We start from the raw sequence: 19,234 nt of genomic DNA on the forward strand, positions 1-19,234 counted from the left end.
TTGTTTTTATATTTGCTCCATACCACAAGCTCTTAATGATAGTCTCCTTTATTTTATTATTTTATTTCATTATGGAAGTTTTACAACTGAAATTGATTTTATAAATGGTGTGAGGCAGGGATCTAATTTCATCTTTCTCTGTGGGGATAACCAATTACCCCAGAAGCATTTATTGAGATATCTCTCCCTTTCCTCTGATCTACAATGCCATCTCTGTAATACATGAAATTTCCATCTTCCTGTGTGACTGTTTCTAACTTTCTATTCTGTTCCACTGGTCAATCTGTCTACACATTTGCCAATACCACATTGTCTTAAGTATGACTTTTATATTAATAAAGTGCTCCTCTACCTTATTTTTCTTCTTCAGTAGGTTCTCACTATTCTTGGCTCTTTGCCTTTCTATTATCATTTTAGAATAGGCTTACCAAATTCAATGACACACTTGTTGAGATTTTGGTTGGAACCATATTGAATACAGAGATCAATGTGATGAAAATGGAAACTTTGATGATTTTGAGTCTTCCCATGCATGTACAATGTATATTTATCCATTTATTTAAATTTTTGTTAATGTCTAATATCTATGTCTTTCAATGTAGTCTTATAAAACTTCCTTTCTTTTCTAAATGTATTCCTAGGTGACATAGTTTTTATGCTATTATTAGTGATATTTTTAAAAACATTTTTATTGGAGGTGATAGCTGCAAAAAGTGTGACTGTGCTGAATGCCACTGAACTTAAAGTAATTCAAATGGTAAATTTTATGTTATTTATATTTTGCTACAATCAAAAAATTGTTTTCTATCACTTCTGGCAAGTAATTTTGAAAGCAATTTATTTTTAAATATTGATCTTATGCTAAAATAACTATTTCTAAAATAGACCTGTAATTATTTTGTTTTCTATGTAGACAATATATTGTCTGCAATTTCACAATTTTGTTTCCTCTTTTTTGATCCTTATGCTTACACTTGATCTTAGCCAAAAGGCTAAGAAGGGATAATTCTTATGCTTATAATTTCTTTTTCTTATCTTACTATGTTGGTTCTGATCTCTAGTAACTAAACACTGGACAGAAGGAATGTTAGTGGGCATCCTTACTTGTTCTTAATGTTAAAGAGAATGCTTTCAACATTTCCACATTTAGGCTGATAGCTCTTGTAGGTTTCTGGCAAATACCCTTTTTTTAAGAGAATCTCCTTCTCTTCCTAATGAGCTAGGAGTTATCATCATGAATGAGTGCAGAATTTTATCAAATTATTTTTCTGCACGTACCATGATGAAGAATATGGTTTTTTATTTAATCTATTATATTTATATGGCAAATGATATTTATAGGTTTACTAATGTTAAACCCCTCTTACATTCCTTGAATAAACTTGCTCATGGTGTACTATCTCTTTTAGATGTTGCTAGAGTTGACTGGCTTTTATTTTGATTCAAATTTTTGCATTTGTGTTAATAAATAAAGCCAGTCTGTAATTTCCTTTTTAATACTGTCCTTAACTGGTTCTATTATTAAGATAAAACTAGCCATACAGAATAAGTTGAGGTAAATTCTCTCTTTTTCCACACTCCAGAAGAGTTTTTTAAAAAATATATTGAAATTATCTACCTTTTGAAAGATTAGAACTTACCCATAAATCTAGTTCTTATGTTTTCTTTAAGACTTTCAACTACTGTATCACTTATTTTAATACTTACAGGACTATTCAGACTTTCTTCATCCTCTTGAGTCAATTTTACATAAGTTATAGTTTGTATGATTTTGGTCCATTTTATGTAAGCTTTCAATTTTATAGGAATAAAGTTAAGAAGATTACATTATTTTTGTCATTTTGGGTGTATTTATATTGTCTATGTCTGCTTTTCTACTCCTTATATTATTTATCCATGTCTTCTCTTTTTTCTTGATAGGTGTCACCAGAGGTTTGTCCATTTTATTAGGCTTTTCAAAAAATCACTTTTGGCTTTGCCACCCTCTACTGTGCCTTATTTTTGAATTCTATAATTATTGCTCTTATCTTTATATTTCTTTATCCTTTATTTAGATTTATGATACTGTTGTTTTTATAATGTCTAAAGCCAGACATTTAGCACATTAATTTCCAGCCTGTCTTCTTTTCAAATATGTTTTTATTTACTTATTTATTTATTTTTAGAGAAGGGATCTCGCTATGTTGCCCAGACTGGTCTCGAACTCCTGTGCTCAAGCAATCCTCCCGCCTCAGCCTCCCAGGGAGCTGGGACTACAGGTGCACACCAACTATAATTATTTAAGCCAGTAAATTTCCCTTCAAATACTGACTTGCATTGCTCTCTACTTATGTGGACATACAGCTTTTTCATTATCATTCAGTTCTAATACTTAATAATTTACTTCCATCAGGATTTCTTCTTTGACTCTTTTAAATTTTGAAATACATGGGGGTTTCTTCTATATCTTTTTGTTACTGACTTTCAACTTAATTGCAGTGTGGACAAAGAATGTGGCTGTGTGATACCAAGTCTCTGCAATTTGTTCTCTTGTTTATGATGTAGGATATGACAGATTTTTATAAATATATCATGTATGCTTGAGGTGTTTGTCTAATTATTGGGTGCACAGTCCTATATATTATCAATAAATAAACTTATCACCTTGTTCGAATCCTCTTTATCCTTTCTGCATTTTAAAAATCTGTTTAGTGTATTAATAATTAACAGAAGTATGTGGAAATCACCAAGACAGTGGATTTATACATTCTTCATGTGGTTGTTTCCATTTTTGTGTTACACATTTGGAGGCTATTTTATTAGGTGCAGACACTTTTAGAATTGTTTAACTTTTGACTGAACTTTTTGTCATTATGTAGTTACTCTTTATCTGTAAGAAAGTTTTATATCTTCAAGCCTATTTCAGCATATATTAATGCAACAATACCAACTTTCTTCTGTTTGGTACTTATCTGGTATTTCTTTCTTCAATTTTTTACTTTTAAACATTCTGTGTCCTTAAACTTAGGTGTGTCTCTGGTAAGCAGCACATAGTTGGATTTTTTTAAACTTTAAAAAATCTGTCAAGTTTAACCTATTTATGTTTATTTGCTTCTTGATATATTTGGACTTGATTTACCATGTTTTTTGTTTTGTTTTGTTGTTTGAGATGGAGTCTTGCTCTGTGCCCAGGCTGGGGCACAGTGGTGTGATCTTGGCTCACTTCAACCTCTGCCTCCCAGGTTCAAGCAATTCCCTTGCCTCAACCACCTGAGTGGCTGGGACTACAGGCCAGTGCCACCATGCCTAGCTAATTTTTGTATTTTTAGTAGAGACTGGGTTTTACCATGTTGGCCAGGCTGGTCTTAAACTCCTAACCTCAAGCGATCTGCCTACCTCAGCCTCCGAAAGTGCTGGGATTACAGGCATAAGACACGGTGTCCGGCCAATTTGCTATGTTTTAAATTTCTATTTATCTTGCTTTTTCTATGCTTCTTGCTTGCATACACCTAAGTTCCCGCATGTTTTTTATCCACAGTTCATTTTTCTTCTCCCCATTAGAATTTATACTTTTATTCTTTTAGTGATGACCTTTGAAATTTGATGCTATATATTTAACTTTAAAAAGTCTATAGTTAAATAAAATCTTACTCCTATTCCAAAACCATTCAATTACCACAGAAAAATTTAACTCCAATCAATTACAGGCTGTTGTCAATTATATATTTTTGTCCATATACTGTCATTTACTACTGTTTAATCCATTCAGATTATGTTCTCTGACCACAGTGGAAATAAGCTAAAAACCAATTACAAAAATAAAGAATCCCAACTACCTGAAAATTAAACAATATATTTATAAATAATCCAGGAGTCAAAAAAGAAATCACAACAGATATCAGAAAATATTTATGAACTCACCAACTTCTTTTGTTCCCTATCCTTCTCTTGGAAAGGATCAAAAGGGAGGGTTTTGAAAATGTTTTTATGATAACACAGGCCACTGAAGACATTCATCTTACTGAATTTCTTACATGGGGAAAAAATAGTTCAAACTAGAACATTACTGATCATTATTATTACCAATTTTAGTAAATTAAATCACAAAAACAATGATCACCCAGAATTAGCAGATATATACATATGCATATATTCATATTTATGACTTATTAAAGTAGACCATTTAATATCTCTGACTCAAGCTGCATATTAAGATATCCATTGCATTTGAAAACAGGTATTAAGAAATATAGACTGGCTATTTATAAAACACATCTTAGCTGTAACTCACCTTAACATAGCTATTACTAGTGTTTAAATCCTGACTGATGGTAAGATAGTCCCCAAACTGATCCACAGATAATAATCCTATCAAAATCCCATCTGCCTTTTCTTGAGGAAATTGACAAGCTGATCCTAAAATTCATATGAAAATGCAAGGGATCCAGAACAGCCTAAACAATCTTGGAAAAGAAGAGTGAAGTTGGAACTAATCATCCTTGGTGATTTCAAAACTTACTATAGTGCTGTAGCAATCAAGACAATGTGATATTGGCATAAGGTCAGACACATAGATCAATGGAATAAAACTGAGGCCTTAAAAATAAACCATCACATTTATAATTAATTGATTTTTGAGAAGAGTGCCAAGACAATCCCATGGGGAAACAATACTCTTTTCCACAAATGATGCTGATATAACTGAATATCCACATGCAGAAGAATGAAATTAGACCCCTACATCATACCATACACAACAATTGACTCAAAATGGACAAAAGACCTAAATGTAAGAGTCTAAACTATAAAACATAGGAGGGGCCGGGCACGGTGGCTCACGCCTGTAATCCCAGCACTTTGGGAGGCTGAGGCGGGCAGATCGCAAGGGCAAGAGATCAAGACCATCCTGGCCAACATGATGAAACCCCACCTCTACTAAAACTACAAAAATTAGCTGAGCATGGTGGCATGTGCCTGTAGTCCCAACTACTCGGGAGGCTGAGGCAAGAGAATCGCTTGAACCTGGAGGCAGAGGTTGCAGTGGGCCAAGATCGTGCCACTGCACTCCAGCCTGGCGGCAGAGCAACAATCTGTCTCAAAAAAAAAAAAAAAAAAAAAAAGGAGGAAATCTCTGTGACACTTGATTAGGCAACAGTATTCCAGATATGATACCAAAAGCACAACTGACAATAGAAAAAAACAGATAAATTGGACATCATTAAAATCTAAAACTTTTGTGCTTCAAGAAAGTGAAAAGATAACCATCAAGTAGGGAAAAAATATTTATAAATCCTATCTGACAAAGGGCTTTTATATAGAGTATACAAAGAACATTTACATTCAACAATAAAAAGGAAAATGTACGAATTTTAAAAAGGGCAAATAATTTAAATAGACATTCCTCCAAAGAAGATATACAAATACCCAATAAGCAAATGAAAAGATATTCAACATCATTAGCCATTAGGGAAATGCAAATCATAACCACAAAAAAGAAATACTATTTCATACCCATTAGGATGTGAAAATCTAAAACAGAGACAACTCATAGTTTTGGCAAGGACAGGGAGAAACTGGAACCCTCAAACATTGCTGTTAGTAAAAGGGCACAGCCACTTTGGAAAACAGTTTACAAGTTCCTCAAAAAGAGGAAATACAAAAAGTTATCATGTGAACCAACAATTCCACTCTAGCTATACACTCAAGAGAAATAAAAACATATGTCCACACAGAAACTTACAAACAAATGTTCATAGCAGCATTATTCATAATGGCCAAAAGGTATAAACAAATCAAATGCCCATCAACTGACTAATGGCTAAACAAATTGTGGTATATCCATACAATGGAATATTATTCAGCCATAAAGCCAATGAAGTTCCTACTACAACGTGCATGAACCTGAAAAACATTATGCTAAGTGAAAGCAGCCATTCACAAAAGACCACCTATTATGATCTTACTTCTATAAAATGTCCAGAATAGAAAGCAGCCATTCACAAAAGACTACCTATTATATGATTTTACTTATATAAAAATGTCCAGAATAGACAAATCTGTAAAAACAGAGAAGCAGATCAGTGGGTGCCAGGGGCTTGGGGGAGGAAGAAACAGACAGTGGCTGCTAACAGGTATGGGATTTCTTTTGGAGATGATGAAAATGTTCTAAAATTAGATAGTGGTGTTGATTGCACAAGTCTGTGAATATATATATAAAACCACTGAATTACTGAATTGTACACTTTAAAAGGGTGAATTTGATAGAATGTAAATTATATCTCAATAAAGCTGTTATTAAAAAATGGAGGACAAACTTGACAATATAGGTCTATTGCAGTTAAAATGATATATCCTATTCTAAGAATTCTTTGGTTATTTATTCAGGTCATTCTTGTCTTAAAAACTAACTTGTCTGATGTTGGGAATAACTATTTGAAGCACGGAGAATGCATATAGCACACTCATAGGTCTATGGTTATCTGTGACAGGAAATCTCTTGACTAGGCTGTAGGCTCCTAGTGAACAGAAGCCTTGTCAGATTTATCTCTTTATCTCCAGTACCTAAAAGAGGTCCTGTTTCCTTTTGTGTCAATGAATGCATGCTACTAGATGCAATGCAAGAGTCTTCTTTAGTCACATCAGAACAATGCAGTGTATGTCTGTTTCCATTTCAAAATTTTAAAAACGGCAAAGGTAAGAGATGACATTCTTTCTTTACTGGGGCTGGGGAGGAGATCACATTGTGGACTGTCTTTCATTCTCTCACTCACCTGCCTTTGCTGAAGAGGGACGAGACAGTTTCTGGCTATAGATGTGTGCAGCACTTTGGAAGGAAGAAAAGGGGCCAATGGTGTGACTTCCTGATCGACACCGTGGCAGGCCAGCAGGGCTTGGGATGTTCTGTGTCCCAGGATGTAGGCAGGGAGAAGCACTGGCAGAGACTGTGTTCAGTAAAATTGTTGGCTGGTGAGGCATGCTGGGGATAGATGAAGGAATTTGAGATAAAGAAGAATGGTGGCCAGGCCCTGGAGAGAGGTCAGAGGTTGTAACAGATGACAAATGGGTGTTGGGAATTTTCTGCAGAGTAGCAGTAGGACCAGAGAAAGGAGTAGAGGAGGAATTGCTATAAACTAATTTTGCCTCTTTTTCTGCTGAAGTGGTAAATCCTATTAAAAACAAAACAAAACAAGACATCAATACAGGAAAAACAAACATACAATCTCTATAAAACATAAATATTTTTAAAACATAAATATCACAATAATCTTGGCATGAAACAGAAATCATGAAAAATACAGACTTTAATGAGTGTTCATCATAAATTTAATGATTTTTGCCTACCAGAAACAACCTGGCAACAGAAATAGGAATTTACTTTTATTCCTTTCTAAAAGCTGGAGTTGGGTCTACCACTATGAAACAGAGCAGGCATGTTTTACACACATTAGGACATCAAGATGAAGTCTCCACTAGCAACAGCTAATTCCTCTCCCCCTTCTTTTCACCCTTCTAGGAAAAATGAATGCACTCAGAATTTCTAAACTTAAGAAAATGAAAAAGTCTTTGGAAGGAAAATAGCTTATCAATAGATAAGAGAAAATTCTAAGGGAAAAGGAAAAACAAAGAAAAATATTTCTTTGGGGTAATGTTCCATGCTTTAGAAATATTTAATATCTGATGACTATTTCCTTCTTTTAGAGAATTATCAGAGAGCAGCAAATCTAGGTAGGTTTGAAATCACTCACGAGATAATTTATCAGAATGAATTTCTGTTGTCTGTTGCTGTTTAGGCGGCTTTATTTTCACTTCTTCCATTATAGTCTCAGGGTGATCTGAAATAAGAAATACTAAGCTTGGACTCTCTTATAATCAACTGCAAGTCCGTTGTTCTATACATAATTTTATTTCCAAAAATATAACACAACTGTTAATCAATGCTGGGAAACATGGCACGTCTCATCACACTTTTCCAAAGATGGAGACACCCACAGCCCTATGGAGTAGGCAACCAATTAAATTGATTCCCAGCTATTCCCAATCCCAGCTACAGTTAACTGAACCAGGGAAAGGTACCTAAACCCAGGGCAGCCATCCACGGACAGCCAACAAGCTAGGGCTTATCTGGGAAAAACAATAATAATAAGGGCGGTCAGATGCTTACGCCAGGAATTCAGACTGAGGGTTCTAAGAGATCACGTTGGTTGGTGGTAGCCCCTGGAGCCAAGAAGTTATAATATGTATGGAGCAGCGAAGCTACCCCGAGACAGGAAGAGCGGTCCCATTGTTTCTTGGCATAATACCTGGATACTACGATGGCTCTGTATCTTAAACTCCTCAGTTTTTGTTTGTTTGTTTGTTTGTTTGTTTGTTTTGAACGAAGTTTCGCTCTTGTTGCCTAGGCTGGAGTGCAATGGTGCGATCTCGGCTCACTGCAACCTCTGCCTCCCAGTTCAAGCGATTCTCTTGCCTCAGCCTCCTGAGTAGTTGGGATTACAGGCGCCCACCACCACACCCAGCTAATTTTTGTATATTTAGTAGAGATGGGGTTTCACCATGTTGACCAGGCTGGTCTTGAACTTCTGACCTCAGGTGATCCACCTGCCTCGGCCTCCCAAAGTGCTGGGATTACAGGCATGAGCCACCACGCCCGGCCTAAACTCCTCAGTTTTACTGGAGATAGGTTGATCAGTATATTCAATAATAGTATCACTCTAACCGATTTTGACATTAATAACCAATTTTTTCTCCACTATAGAATTTTGAAATGGAATAGCCAGAGCTAATCATATATAAAAATATTCCAAAATCTTTGTCAAGGGCTAGAATCATACAAAAACTTAAGAAAGGCCATTTTATAGATCATCTTTCAGAGTGAAAGAATAAAGACATAGGAATTTTCTCCCCTCCATCGCCAATAGCAGTGGTAACACTGTCACACACTTGTTAGTTCATGTTTGAAATGAGTCCAGATACTATACTATCAAATGTCATAATGTTGTTTCCTTGATGGACGCCTTCCTACTGCCCCCCCGGCCAGTTATCCTTAATAGGTTTACACAGGTATGGATCTTATGTAAAGGTAGTCCTTAAAACACAAACCCTAGAATTTTGAATGACCTATCAGTATAAAAGATATTGCCACTACGTGCTGTTAAGGCTTCCACATTACTGCCAGGGGAGAAGTTACTAGATGAATGCCCATCTAGGCCCCTACCTCCCCAAATTAGCACACTTTTCTCTATTCCAACCTTATTACAAGAATTCCTTTGTCTCCCTTAGCCAAAACTCTTATAGGAACTTTTCAGAGCTTCTGCCAGCTTTCTTCTTCTATTCACTTACCCGACTTTATCTACCAGACAATAAACTTTATACAAAGTTAAAGACTGTGACAGTCCTGGTCATTGTATCCCTAGCAACCATGAAAATGCCTAACACATAATAGGTGCTAAGTAAAAAAAAGTATAGAAGGAATGAATGAACAGGTGAATGAAGTTAGAAAAACTCAAAGAAAAGGGCTGGAATCAGGACTTCCAGTAATACAATAATTCAATCATACCGTGAGTTAAACAGGCTTATGTGGATTGGCCTACGAACCAAATTAGTTTTTAAAACATTAACACTGTTTCTTTGGGAAAATTCATTCCACATTTTAAATGACCAATCTTCCTGGCTATTTTCACATTAGATTATCATAACTTAAGAGCAGGGAAGAAGTCTCCATCTTTGAATCTAGTACTTAGCACACTGACAAAATCAGCAGGTTGATTACCTATGCCTTAGGCTTCCATCTAGGTTTTAAGTTAATTTTACATTTAAAGCACAGAGCTTTGTTTGTAACAGAACGTCACTGCTATTTTTTTTTATCATGATGACGTGAGCTAGACAGCCACATCCATATTCAATTCCAAAATCCCCAACCATGGAATTCCCCAGCAGTAAGAAGTTTTAGAAACATGTAGGGGCATTCTGGATTATCACAATGGCTGACGGAAGCTAATGGCATGTCAGGCTTGGAACCAAGTATATTAGACTTCCCACCAGGTATGGAACAGCCCCACACAACAAAGAATTCTCCTGCCCAAAATGCCAATGATGTTAAGTTAGAGAAAGTAACAAACTTGACAAGAGTCAGAAATAATCATTAAGAGAGACAGAAGAGTATATCAAGAGCACAAACTTTGAGTCAGGCAGGCTATGTATCAAATTCCTTGTCCCTGCACGATAAAGAATAACCTTGGGCAAGTTACTCAGTCTCTTTTAGCTTATTTTCTCATCTGTAAAGAGGTTCTGTGGTAGTGCACACTCTATATGGTTTTGGGAAGTAAAAAATAAGACCACGTCCAGCAGATAGAAAGATAAGTGTTCACTAAATATCAGCTATTATTAGCTTTTCTTGAAAAGCTCTCTGCTGTTAATTATCATGAAAAAAAATCAGACCATGCCCCTCCTCTGCTTTTAGGACAAAAAGTACTGTCCCCCATTCTCCACCCCCTCCCCATGCTGCAAAGTCTCATTACCTTGGGGACTATTAGTGCTTAGCCAACACATTATTCCTCATTCTCCTTTGCATTTCTCATTTCTTCACCTGTTCTTCTTATTTTTCGTTCATTAACCAGCATACTTACCACCTTTTGCCCCAGTATCAGAATAACTGTTGCTGTTCTTAGAACTTTTAGAGTGAGTCCCCAGGAAGACACTAGCAGACTTGTTCTTTTGGGTATAAAAAGTCAACACCTCCTCCAGTTCAGCCTCACTGAAATGAGGAGAAAAAGTATGGTCAGACAGGAAGCTATTCTGGAAAATCTTTCCACCAGATTTTATTATGAAAACAGAGCAAGCTGGAAAAGGGAAAAATGAAAAGCACAAGCTGAAAATTCCCTATTAATAGGTGGTTAAAATAAAATATAAATGAAAGCAATCTAAAAAATTTAAAGCATAAGGCTTTATTCATCCCACAGTGAATTTTCTAGATCTACACTGTCTAATATGGTAGCAACTAGTCAGCCATATGTGACTATTTAAATTCAAATTAAATTAAAGATTCTTTTCCGTAAACTAGCCACACTTCAAGTGTTCAGTAGTCACCCACAAAAAGTTCTATTGGACAGCTACGTTCTAGAACAAGCGGCAACCAACTACATACTGTGGGCTAAACCTGACCAGCGACTTGTTTTTATGGCCCTGGCCAAAAATTTTAAAAAATATTTTTAAAGAATATACAAAACAACAACAGCAAGAACCACCACCACCACCACCCATATGTAGCCCACAGAGTCTGAAATGTTTATTATCTGGCCCTTTACAGTTTGTTCAGCTCACTTCTAGGTAACTGAAGTATCTTCACTTAAAGAGCCACTTGTCATTTTCATTGCCTATGTCAGAAATAAGGAAATCCACCAATAACCATAGAATTCCCTAACCATCTATATAATGCACAAGACTAAAGCAGAACATCTCTAAATCACTTCAAATTACTGAAATTATATGCTCTTTATGAACAGCCACAAAATAGAAAGTATAAGGGAACAGAGGAGGGGCTAGTGGATTCTTCTAGTGAACATATCACAGGTGGACTTTAACATCTGTAGCAGCTTCTCAATGGCCTTTTTCTTTTCTTTTTCTTGAAGCTTGGCTATGTTCTAGAAAAGCGGCTATTAAGTGAAGTATGCCTGTATTATCACAGAGAACCTATATCCCATCTTCAGAAAACACACTCTAACCAGAACCTAGAAACCACCTTTATGAATCTCAGCGTAAACCTCAAAGTCTCCGAAGTAGCCAAATTGCCACAAGATAAGTCTCTCAAGTGACTATCAAAAATCTACAGCTGAGGATGCAAACCTCTGCCTGTCAGTGTGTTTCATTTGGCCCTTCACAGAATACTGAAAGGCAAAGGTTATGGTTGGTCAAAATACAAGCTGCTTTATGTCTGTCTTATCCTTTGCCCACTTCATAATTTATGTTTTCCTGTCTGACTCCAGCAGGTATTTGAATTTACCAGCCCTGAAAAGTATCCATGTACTCAAACCAAACTTAATAAAAGAACTGACGTTACCACATTATTTCCCAATAATCAGCACCTCATCCCCAATCAGAAGTAATTATGTTCCAATGCATTTTATCTCCAAATCTATATAACTAGTTAACAGTATGTTATAATTCATTTTTAGTATCCAGTTAGACTTGCTTGGGAAATAGTGTTCTTTTAAAGGCTGGGTTTTTAAAAATATATATTTTAGAGATTTTGAAGATCCTTAGGATAAACCTGAAAATTATCTTTTAGCTTTAAAAAGTAGAGCTATTTTCTGGACACAATCTGTTTTTTTTTTTTTTATCCTTTTCTGTTTTTATAACGTTGATGAGAGAAGCTGTTTCTATACCTGTTTTATCAATCATATTACTTAAGACTCAAAAATGTCAACAAATAACACTATACAATTATAGACTCCTACAAAATGATATATTTGTTTGCTGTAAAGCGCATGATAGTGAGGTCTGTAAAAGGTATTAAACAAAGATTATATTATGCTGGTGATTGATAAGCCCCCACCCCTACCTCATTTAACTTCACAAATAACATAGGGTAGATTTTCTACTGATTTTCTCCCTCTTTGTGACTTTGCCAGTTGAAGCCTAAGTAATGGGGTTTACTGTTTTTTTATCCTATTTTATTTTAATGGTTTTGCACATCTCTCTATTTAGAAAAAAATCCTCCAGTGTAAGTTTTACGAGATTTAAAATTAAGTGCCTTTGTTATCTCTTCCTTTGTAAGCCAACATAAATGGACAAAATGGCCTGGCTGACTTTTATCAAGATAGAGAGATGAATATCGAGATTTTCCATTTCTAAAGGCTAACCCTAAGCATGAAGAACTTGTTCTATTTTATATAAATTAGGTGTAACCCTCACAGAGTGGAGAAATTGCAAATTCCTCAGCCTATTCAATGTAGGCAAAATTTGGTCATTTCTACTTCATGAGTAGGTCAGGGACAAATTCAGACCCAGTAAATATGAGATGCCTCTAACTTCAACTTTCCAGAGGGCTCTCTTGTGACTTCAAGAGATGTGTACTCTGAAGGCTGTTGAGAACTACAGCCTTGCTACCCAGCAGTAATGTTTTGATAACTGAAGCCATGAAAATAGCAACATAATTGGCTAAGATATGGAGAGGCCAAGCCCATACAATTTTTTCTCCTTTTGAGAACGATTTCTTTTTTCATCATTTAGAGACAGGGTCTCACTATGTTGCCCAAGCTGGCCTTGAATTCCTGGGCTCAAGCAATCCTCCTGCCTCAGGCTCCCAAGTAACTAGAACTAAAGGGGTGTGCCACTGTGCCCGGCTTTAAGAGTGATTTCATTCACATCCATGTATCAGAAACAAAGGAATGCTGGGTACTCAATGAGCATTATGGAAGATGGAATAAGACAGCTTTTATCAATCAAGAATGTCTTCTACCTTGCTTGTCTGATGAACTCCTGAAAGTTTTCCATATTCACCCCATCTTCCTCTTCTTCCTCAAATTTCTTCTTTGAATTCTTTTCAGCCATTTGTTCTGTTTCCTACCCAGTGCCCAAACCCCACAGAAAAACAAGATAAAAAAAATCCTAATAAATATGCACTTCATCATGTAGTTTCAATAGCCTTGAGTTAATCTGTCCTTATAGTAAAGACATTTAATTCTTGTATGTACTTTTGCCGCCTATAAATGTGATATATTACTTTTGGCCATGATTTTATAAAACATTTTGAAATTCCCAAGTAAAAGTTGCAGAATGAATGTAAATTTTCATCATGTTTTTACTTTCTACTTACACAGCCCATTGATTTAAGAGCTTTTTATAGTAGCTTAGTAATATCTACGATCACCCTTGTAGCTTTAACAATATGACAATAGAGAACAGTATTTTGTTCCAATTAGGAGAGGAAAGACAGATCTTGGAAGGTACTCTCATACCAGCTTCCATACTGAATAAATTCTTCACTTACATAACAAAACTCTCAACAGATCTGGAGTAAATTGTGGCTATGAGTTTGGTGCACTGATATTCTACTAACAATTCCATGCAACTTTAGATCTATCAGCTTTTCCTTCTGCAAACTGACCAAACCTCCCAAACCCAAACACCCAAAATGATATTTTTAATGCATTCTGAGATCCCGGGATATAGAATGCTTTGCAAAATATTCTAATTAAATAGTATATTTCTTGGGCTTGACTGTAAAATTCTGTAATGTATAAAATGTTGTAAAGATGAAAGTATAACTTGTTCAAGAAAGAATATGTCATCACATTCAATCCACAGCTCAAATTTGTTCTCAAATGGTCAATTTGCCACTTTCTACAGGCACTAACAACCGTGCAGACTCACACAGCCTAGGATTCATCTCAGTGCTCAAAAGGAATATGCCTTTTGATAAGAATTAAGAATTAACTATGGCCACTGGGCCTTCAGAAGTAATAAATAGTTTTTCAGACCAGCTGGCTTAAGGTGTGGGGTCCTGCTTCCCCTAACAGTAATACACAAGGGATGGTGATGCCAGAGAACAGAAGAAGAGCATCTCCATCCAGTTGGACAGAGGCTTCTATCTAGTCTGTTTCTGACAGTGTATGGCAATCCAAAGCACAAGACTAACAGATAAAACACCTACCTTGTTGTATACAATGATAAAGTCACCCAGCTGGTGGGCCAGGATTCTTCTGCGTTCCGGAAGTGCCAATCGTCGGCTGGGTAATACCATCTTCAGTGAATGCCGGAGGTTATTTGATGCTCGCTTGAGGAAACGAACGACCAGCTCCTATAAATTAAAGAGTCATGGGAGAAAGAAAAGGAGGGATGGTGCTAAGCAACAGAAGACAAGCTATAAAGGGATTATATAACAGAGATGTAAGAAGACGTATATTACACATTACAACAAACAAGACCCAGAGCAAACAGGTTAGGTATAAGAAGCATATAGAAAGACAAAACAAAGACGAAAGAAACTTACTCCCTCAATAAGGTGGCAATCAGAAAATTTAAATCAAGTACGTATGTAAATAACTATGTAATAAAGTAGTAGTTGTAAAAGTACCATAGTACATACACAAATAGTACTATTTAGGGAAGGTAGCATTCAAAGACAGGTAGTAGAAACTAAAATTGTGGAAGCAGATGAAAGTATCAAAGATGAGAAGACAGAGAATACAGAAATATTCATATTTAGAGATAGAAAAGATGATGAAGTATCAGAAAAAAAAAAAAAAAACAAGTTAGAAACACCAGAAACACAGAAAACCAGGAGAAAATAGGCTGGGCATGGTGGCTCACACCTACAATCCTAGCACTTTGGGAAGCTGAGGTGGGCAGATCACTTGAGGTCAGGAGTTTGAGATCAGCCTGGCCAACACGGTAAAACTGCATTTCTACGAAAAATACAAAAATTAGCCTGAGGTGGTGGCACACACCTGTAATCTCTGCTACTTGGAAGGCTGAGGTATGAGAATCACTTGAACCCAGGAGGTGGAGGTTGCACTGAGCCAAGATCATGCCACTGCACTCCCGCCTAGGCGACAAAGCAAGATTCCATTTCAAAAAAGGAAAAAAACAAAGAAAATTAAGAGAAAATAGTGTCATGGAGGCCAACTGAAGAAAGGGTTCCATGTCAAATGCTTCCAAGAGGCTGGAGCTGGAAAGGCCCACTACAAAGACAAGGCCTTGGATCTGACCACTGAGGGATAATTTCAAGAAAACAATTTCAATAAAGAGAGTACAAGACATTAAGAAAATGCATGGGTAATGAAAAATACACGTGAAGAGTAGAAACTAATGACTTTAAAAGTGTTGTGATTAAGGCAAAGAAAGAACTATCACAGTAGTTTGAAAGGTAATAGCTTTTTTTCTTCCCCAAGTATAAGGGAGCTTTTAGAGTTGGGGGTTGTCAAGGAGGGCACAGTGGAAAGTTATTAAGGGAAAGAAATAATACATCTCACAGAAGATGGGGGCAAAGGATTTTGAAATCTGAACAGATACCAATCAGATTACTGATGAAATCATAAATGCTTCAAAGAGAGATTTTATAAGGCCAAGAGCCTTAAAGATGTTGTTGTCCAAAAACCACAATAAAACTGCCTTCAGATGATAAATTTGGGGACGTTCTGTTGATGTGCCTTCTGTGAGTTATGAGATAAGGAATCTCTAACCTAAGCTGGAACAGAGAAGCCAACTCTACAACTACCTTCCTCAAAAGCAAGACCACTGCTGCAATCAGCAGGGAATGGGGTAGGGCTTGCGCTCTTGTGCTCTCGCACTCTCTCTCTCTCTCTCTCTCTCTATATATATAGGTGTGTGTGTGTGCACATATGTGTGTGTGTGTGTATATATATATATATATATTTTTTTTTTTTTTTTTTTGAGACGCAATCTTGCTGTGTCACCCAGGCTGAAGTGCAGTGGTGTGATCTCGGCTCACTGTAACCTCCGCCTGCCAGGTTCAAGCAATTCTCCTGCCTCAGCCTCCCAAGTAGCTGGGACTACAGGTGCGTGCTACCACACCCAGCTAATTTTTTTGTATTTTAGTAGAGATGGGTTTCACCATGTTGGCCAGGCTGGTTTCAAACTCCTGACCTCAACTGATCCACCCGCCTCAGCCTCCCAAAGTGCTGGGATTACAGGCATGAGCCACCGCACCCAGCCTAGATATATTTTCAAGAAAGAATTCACAGAACTGGTATTAAGTTTTGCAGTGATGATCCTCAATATTCTTGTAGAAAGCCCCAAAGAAATACTGTGTGAATTCCAAGCCAGCATCTGCAGTGGTTATTCTTTTTTGAACTATTTTTTTTTCTTCTTGAATTTGATTTTGGTTCATTGTCCATGTGCCAATTTACTCCAGCATAAGTGAAACAGCCTCATAAGCAGAGGGTTGAATTTCATAGTTCTACTCTGCTGTCTTTACTATAGGGTGGTTTAAGCTTTTATATTAAAACATTATTTTTTTCACAGTGGAGCAGACAAACTGACTCTCAAAAAGGCAGTTTCAATTTTCCACTTGGAAAGAGAAGAGCTAACATTTTCCACTGATGGTTGAAGGATTATTCACAACACACAAGGTTTTATCTCTGGGTTCCACTGGCTACTTTAAATTCATAAGTTGTTTTCTGGGATAACCAACATGTTTTTACAATAAGCCTGGCATAAAGACTTGCCTTTTGTATGTGGAGGACTAAAATTACAGTAAGGTCACCACTGAGTGGAACAAAGAATGCAGCTTTCTCAGACTTAAAGGCCCCTCTCCTTTTGGTGACAAATACCTGTTATTAAAAAGAATATGGGGCCAGGCGCAGTGGCTCATGCCTGTAATCCCAGCACTTTGGTAGGCTAAGGCAGGTGGATCACCTGAGATCGGGAGCTCGAGACCAGCTTGACCAACATGAAGAAGCCCCGTCACTACTTAATTAGCCAGGCTTGGTGGTGGGTGCCTGTAATCCCAGCTACTTGGGAGGCTGAGGCAGGAGAATAGCTTGAACCCAGGAAGCGGAGGTTGCAGTGAGCTGAGATCGCACCACTGCACTCCAGCCTGGGTGGCAGAGCGAGACTCTGTCTCAAAAAAAAAAAAAAAAAAAAAAAAAGAATATGGAAGCGCTGTGGCTTCTTCTATAAGCTCTGACCTTACCAAACAGCTTAAAGCTCCCCATCATTCTGATTCACACACACGAAACTGTCCTAAAATACTGAATCCCAGGAATGTTCAAATGACTGATATACAGTAAAAATGATTATACAAGTTTGATTCCAGCAATCTAAGAATCTTATGAGGTTGCAACTAGTAAAGTAAAAAATACCAACTTGGAGGATGGTGCATTCTGACAGGGCCTATGATAAGGTGATGACTTTCAAAGAGCTAATTTGACTCCTCAGGACAGAAAATAAACGCTTTACAATGCATGAAAGCAATGGAGGAGCAAGTAAAGTACAACTGAGTTCAAGTTCTAGTTTCATCACGTATAACCTGTGGAACCTTGGCTTCTCGAGGTCTTTGTTTGCTCTTCTGTAAAACAGGGATGATAATGCCTACCTCAGAGTTAATAACGTGAGGTTGCTTGAGAAAAGACTGTAAATTGTTATTTTCTTTTAAAGGGCTTTGCACAGGGCTTCACATCCAATGAGAAATCAATTTCCATTTCAAAATGAAATACACTGATGCCTTCACTACATGGTGTAATGAACATAGCTCCAGGTCAAAGATCTGCTTCACATTGAAGTATAAGAAATAAGTATATATAAATCTTATAAGTATAGATTTATAAGAAACCTAACAACTTTCTTATGTAATAATTCTTTCACCAGAAAAATACATTGCACTTTACCCTAATAGGAAAAAAAAAAAAAAAAAAAAAACAGAAAGAAGAAAGAAAAAGGGAAAGTAAAAAGGTTCCAGTAAGAAGAGCCTCACCATCTGTTCATCCTCTTTGGCAGCCGAACTGGCACTGAACGTCTGACCTCCACTGTCTTTCATCAGGCGAATTTGAACATGCTGGAGATAGGCAGAGAATGCTATTCGGGCCTGCACTTTGCTACAGAAATCCAAAACAACATACTGTTATGCGACAGAAGTGTAAACCTACAAAATGTGTACTTGCTTCTCTCAAAGTGGCTTTTGAGGATCCTTCTATTATGATGGCTAAGAAATATGAAACCCATCTTACAGCCTATGAATAAGGATTCCTTCTAAGCAGTACATGAAGGTTTTTTTTTTTATTTCCTATTAAAAGAATCAGAGATGGAGAATCCTATTTACTCATTATTAGCATAAGGAAAAAAAAAACACGACTAGAAAATTAGATTTCCTACTCAAACCTTCTTTTTGGATTTTTTTTTTTTTTTTTTTTTTTTTTTGAGACAAGGTCTCATTCCGTCACCCAGGCTGCAGTGTAGTGGTGGAATCTCAGCTCATTGCAACCTCCATCCTGCTGGATTCACATGATTCTTGTGCCTCAGCCATCCAGCTAGCTAGAATTACAAGTGCACACCATCACACCCAGCTAATTTTTGTATTTTTAGTAGAGACGGGGTTTCACCATGTTGGCCAAGCTGGTCTCGAACTCCTGGCCTCAAGTGATCTGTCTGTCTTGGCCCAAAGTGCTGGGATTACATACAGGCCTGAGTCACTGTGCCTGACCCTCTTTGAACTTTTTAACAACTTTCTTGGGGGAACAGACAGGAGAAGTACTGAATCTTCACAAAAACCACTGTATTAGTGAGAAAATGTTTTTTA

General features: G+C 36.8%; 1 protein-coding gene across 13 annotated transcripts in view; it reads right to left on the reverse strand.

Annotated features, from left to right (window-relative positions):
• The window catches only part of TTLL5 (tubulin tyrosine ligase like 5), a 292,965-nt gene that overhangs the window by 163,050 nt on the left and 110,681 nt on the right, over window positions 1–19,234 (reverse strand). For all 13 annotated transcript variants that reach the window (XM_058429488.1, XM_058429490.1, XM_058429486.1 and 10 more), the window contains 6 exons: window positions 18,413–18,533; window positions 14,630–14,776; window positions 13,436–13,539; window positions 10,605–10,732; window positions 7,725–7,811; window positions 6,750–7,145 (listed from right to left, as the gene is read on the reverse strand). In XM_058429488.1, coding sequence (XP_058285471.1) covers window positions 6,750–7,145; window positions 7,725–7,811; window positions 10,605–10,732; window positions 13,436–13,539; window positions 14,630–14,776; window positions 18,413–18,533 — 983 coding nt within the window. The remainder of the gene's footprint in view (window positions 1–6,749; window positions 7,146–7,724; window positions 7,812–10,604; window positions 10,733–13,435; window positions 13,540–14,629; window positions 14,777–18,412; window positions 18,534–19,234) is intronic.

Source organism: Hylobates moloch, unplaced genomic scaffold (genome assembly GCF_009828535.3).
Source record: "Hylobates moloch isolate HMO894 unplaced genomic scaffold, HMol_V3 SCAFFOLD_16, whole genome shotgun sequence".
NCBI classification, from domain to species: domain Eukaryota; kingdom Metazoa; phylum Chordata; class Mammalia; order Primates; family Hylobatidae; genus Hylobates; species Hylobates moloch.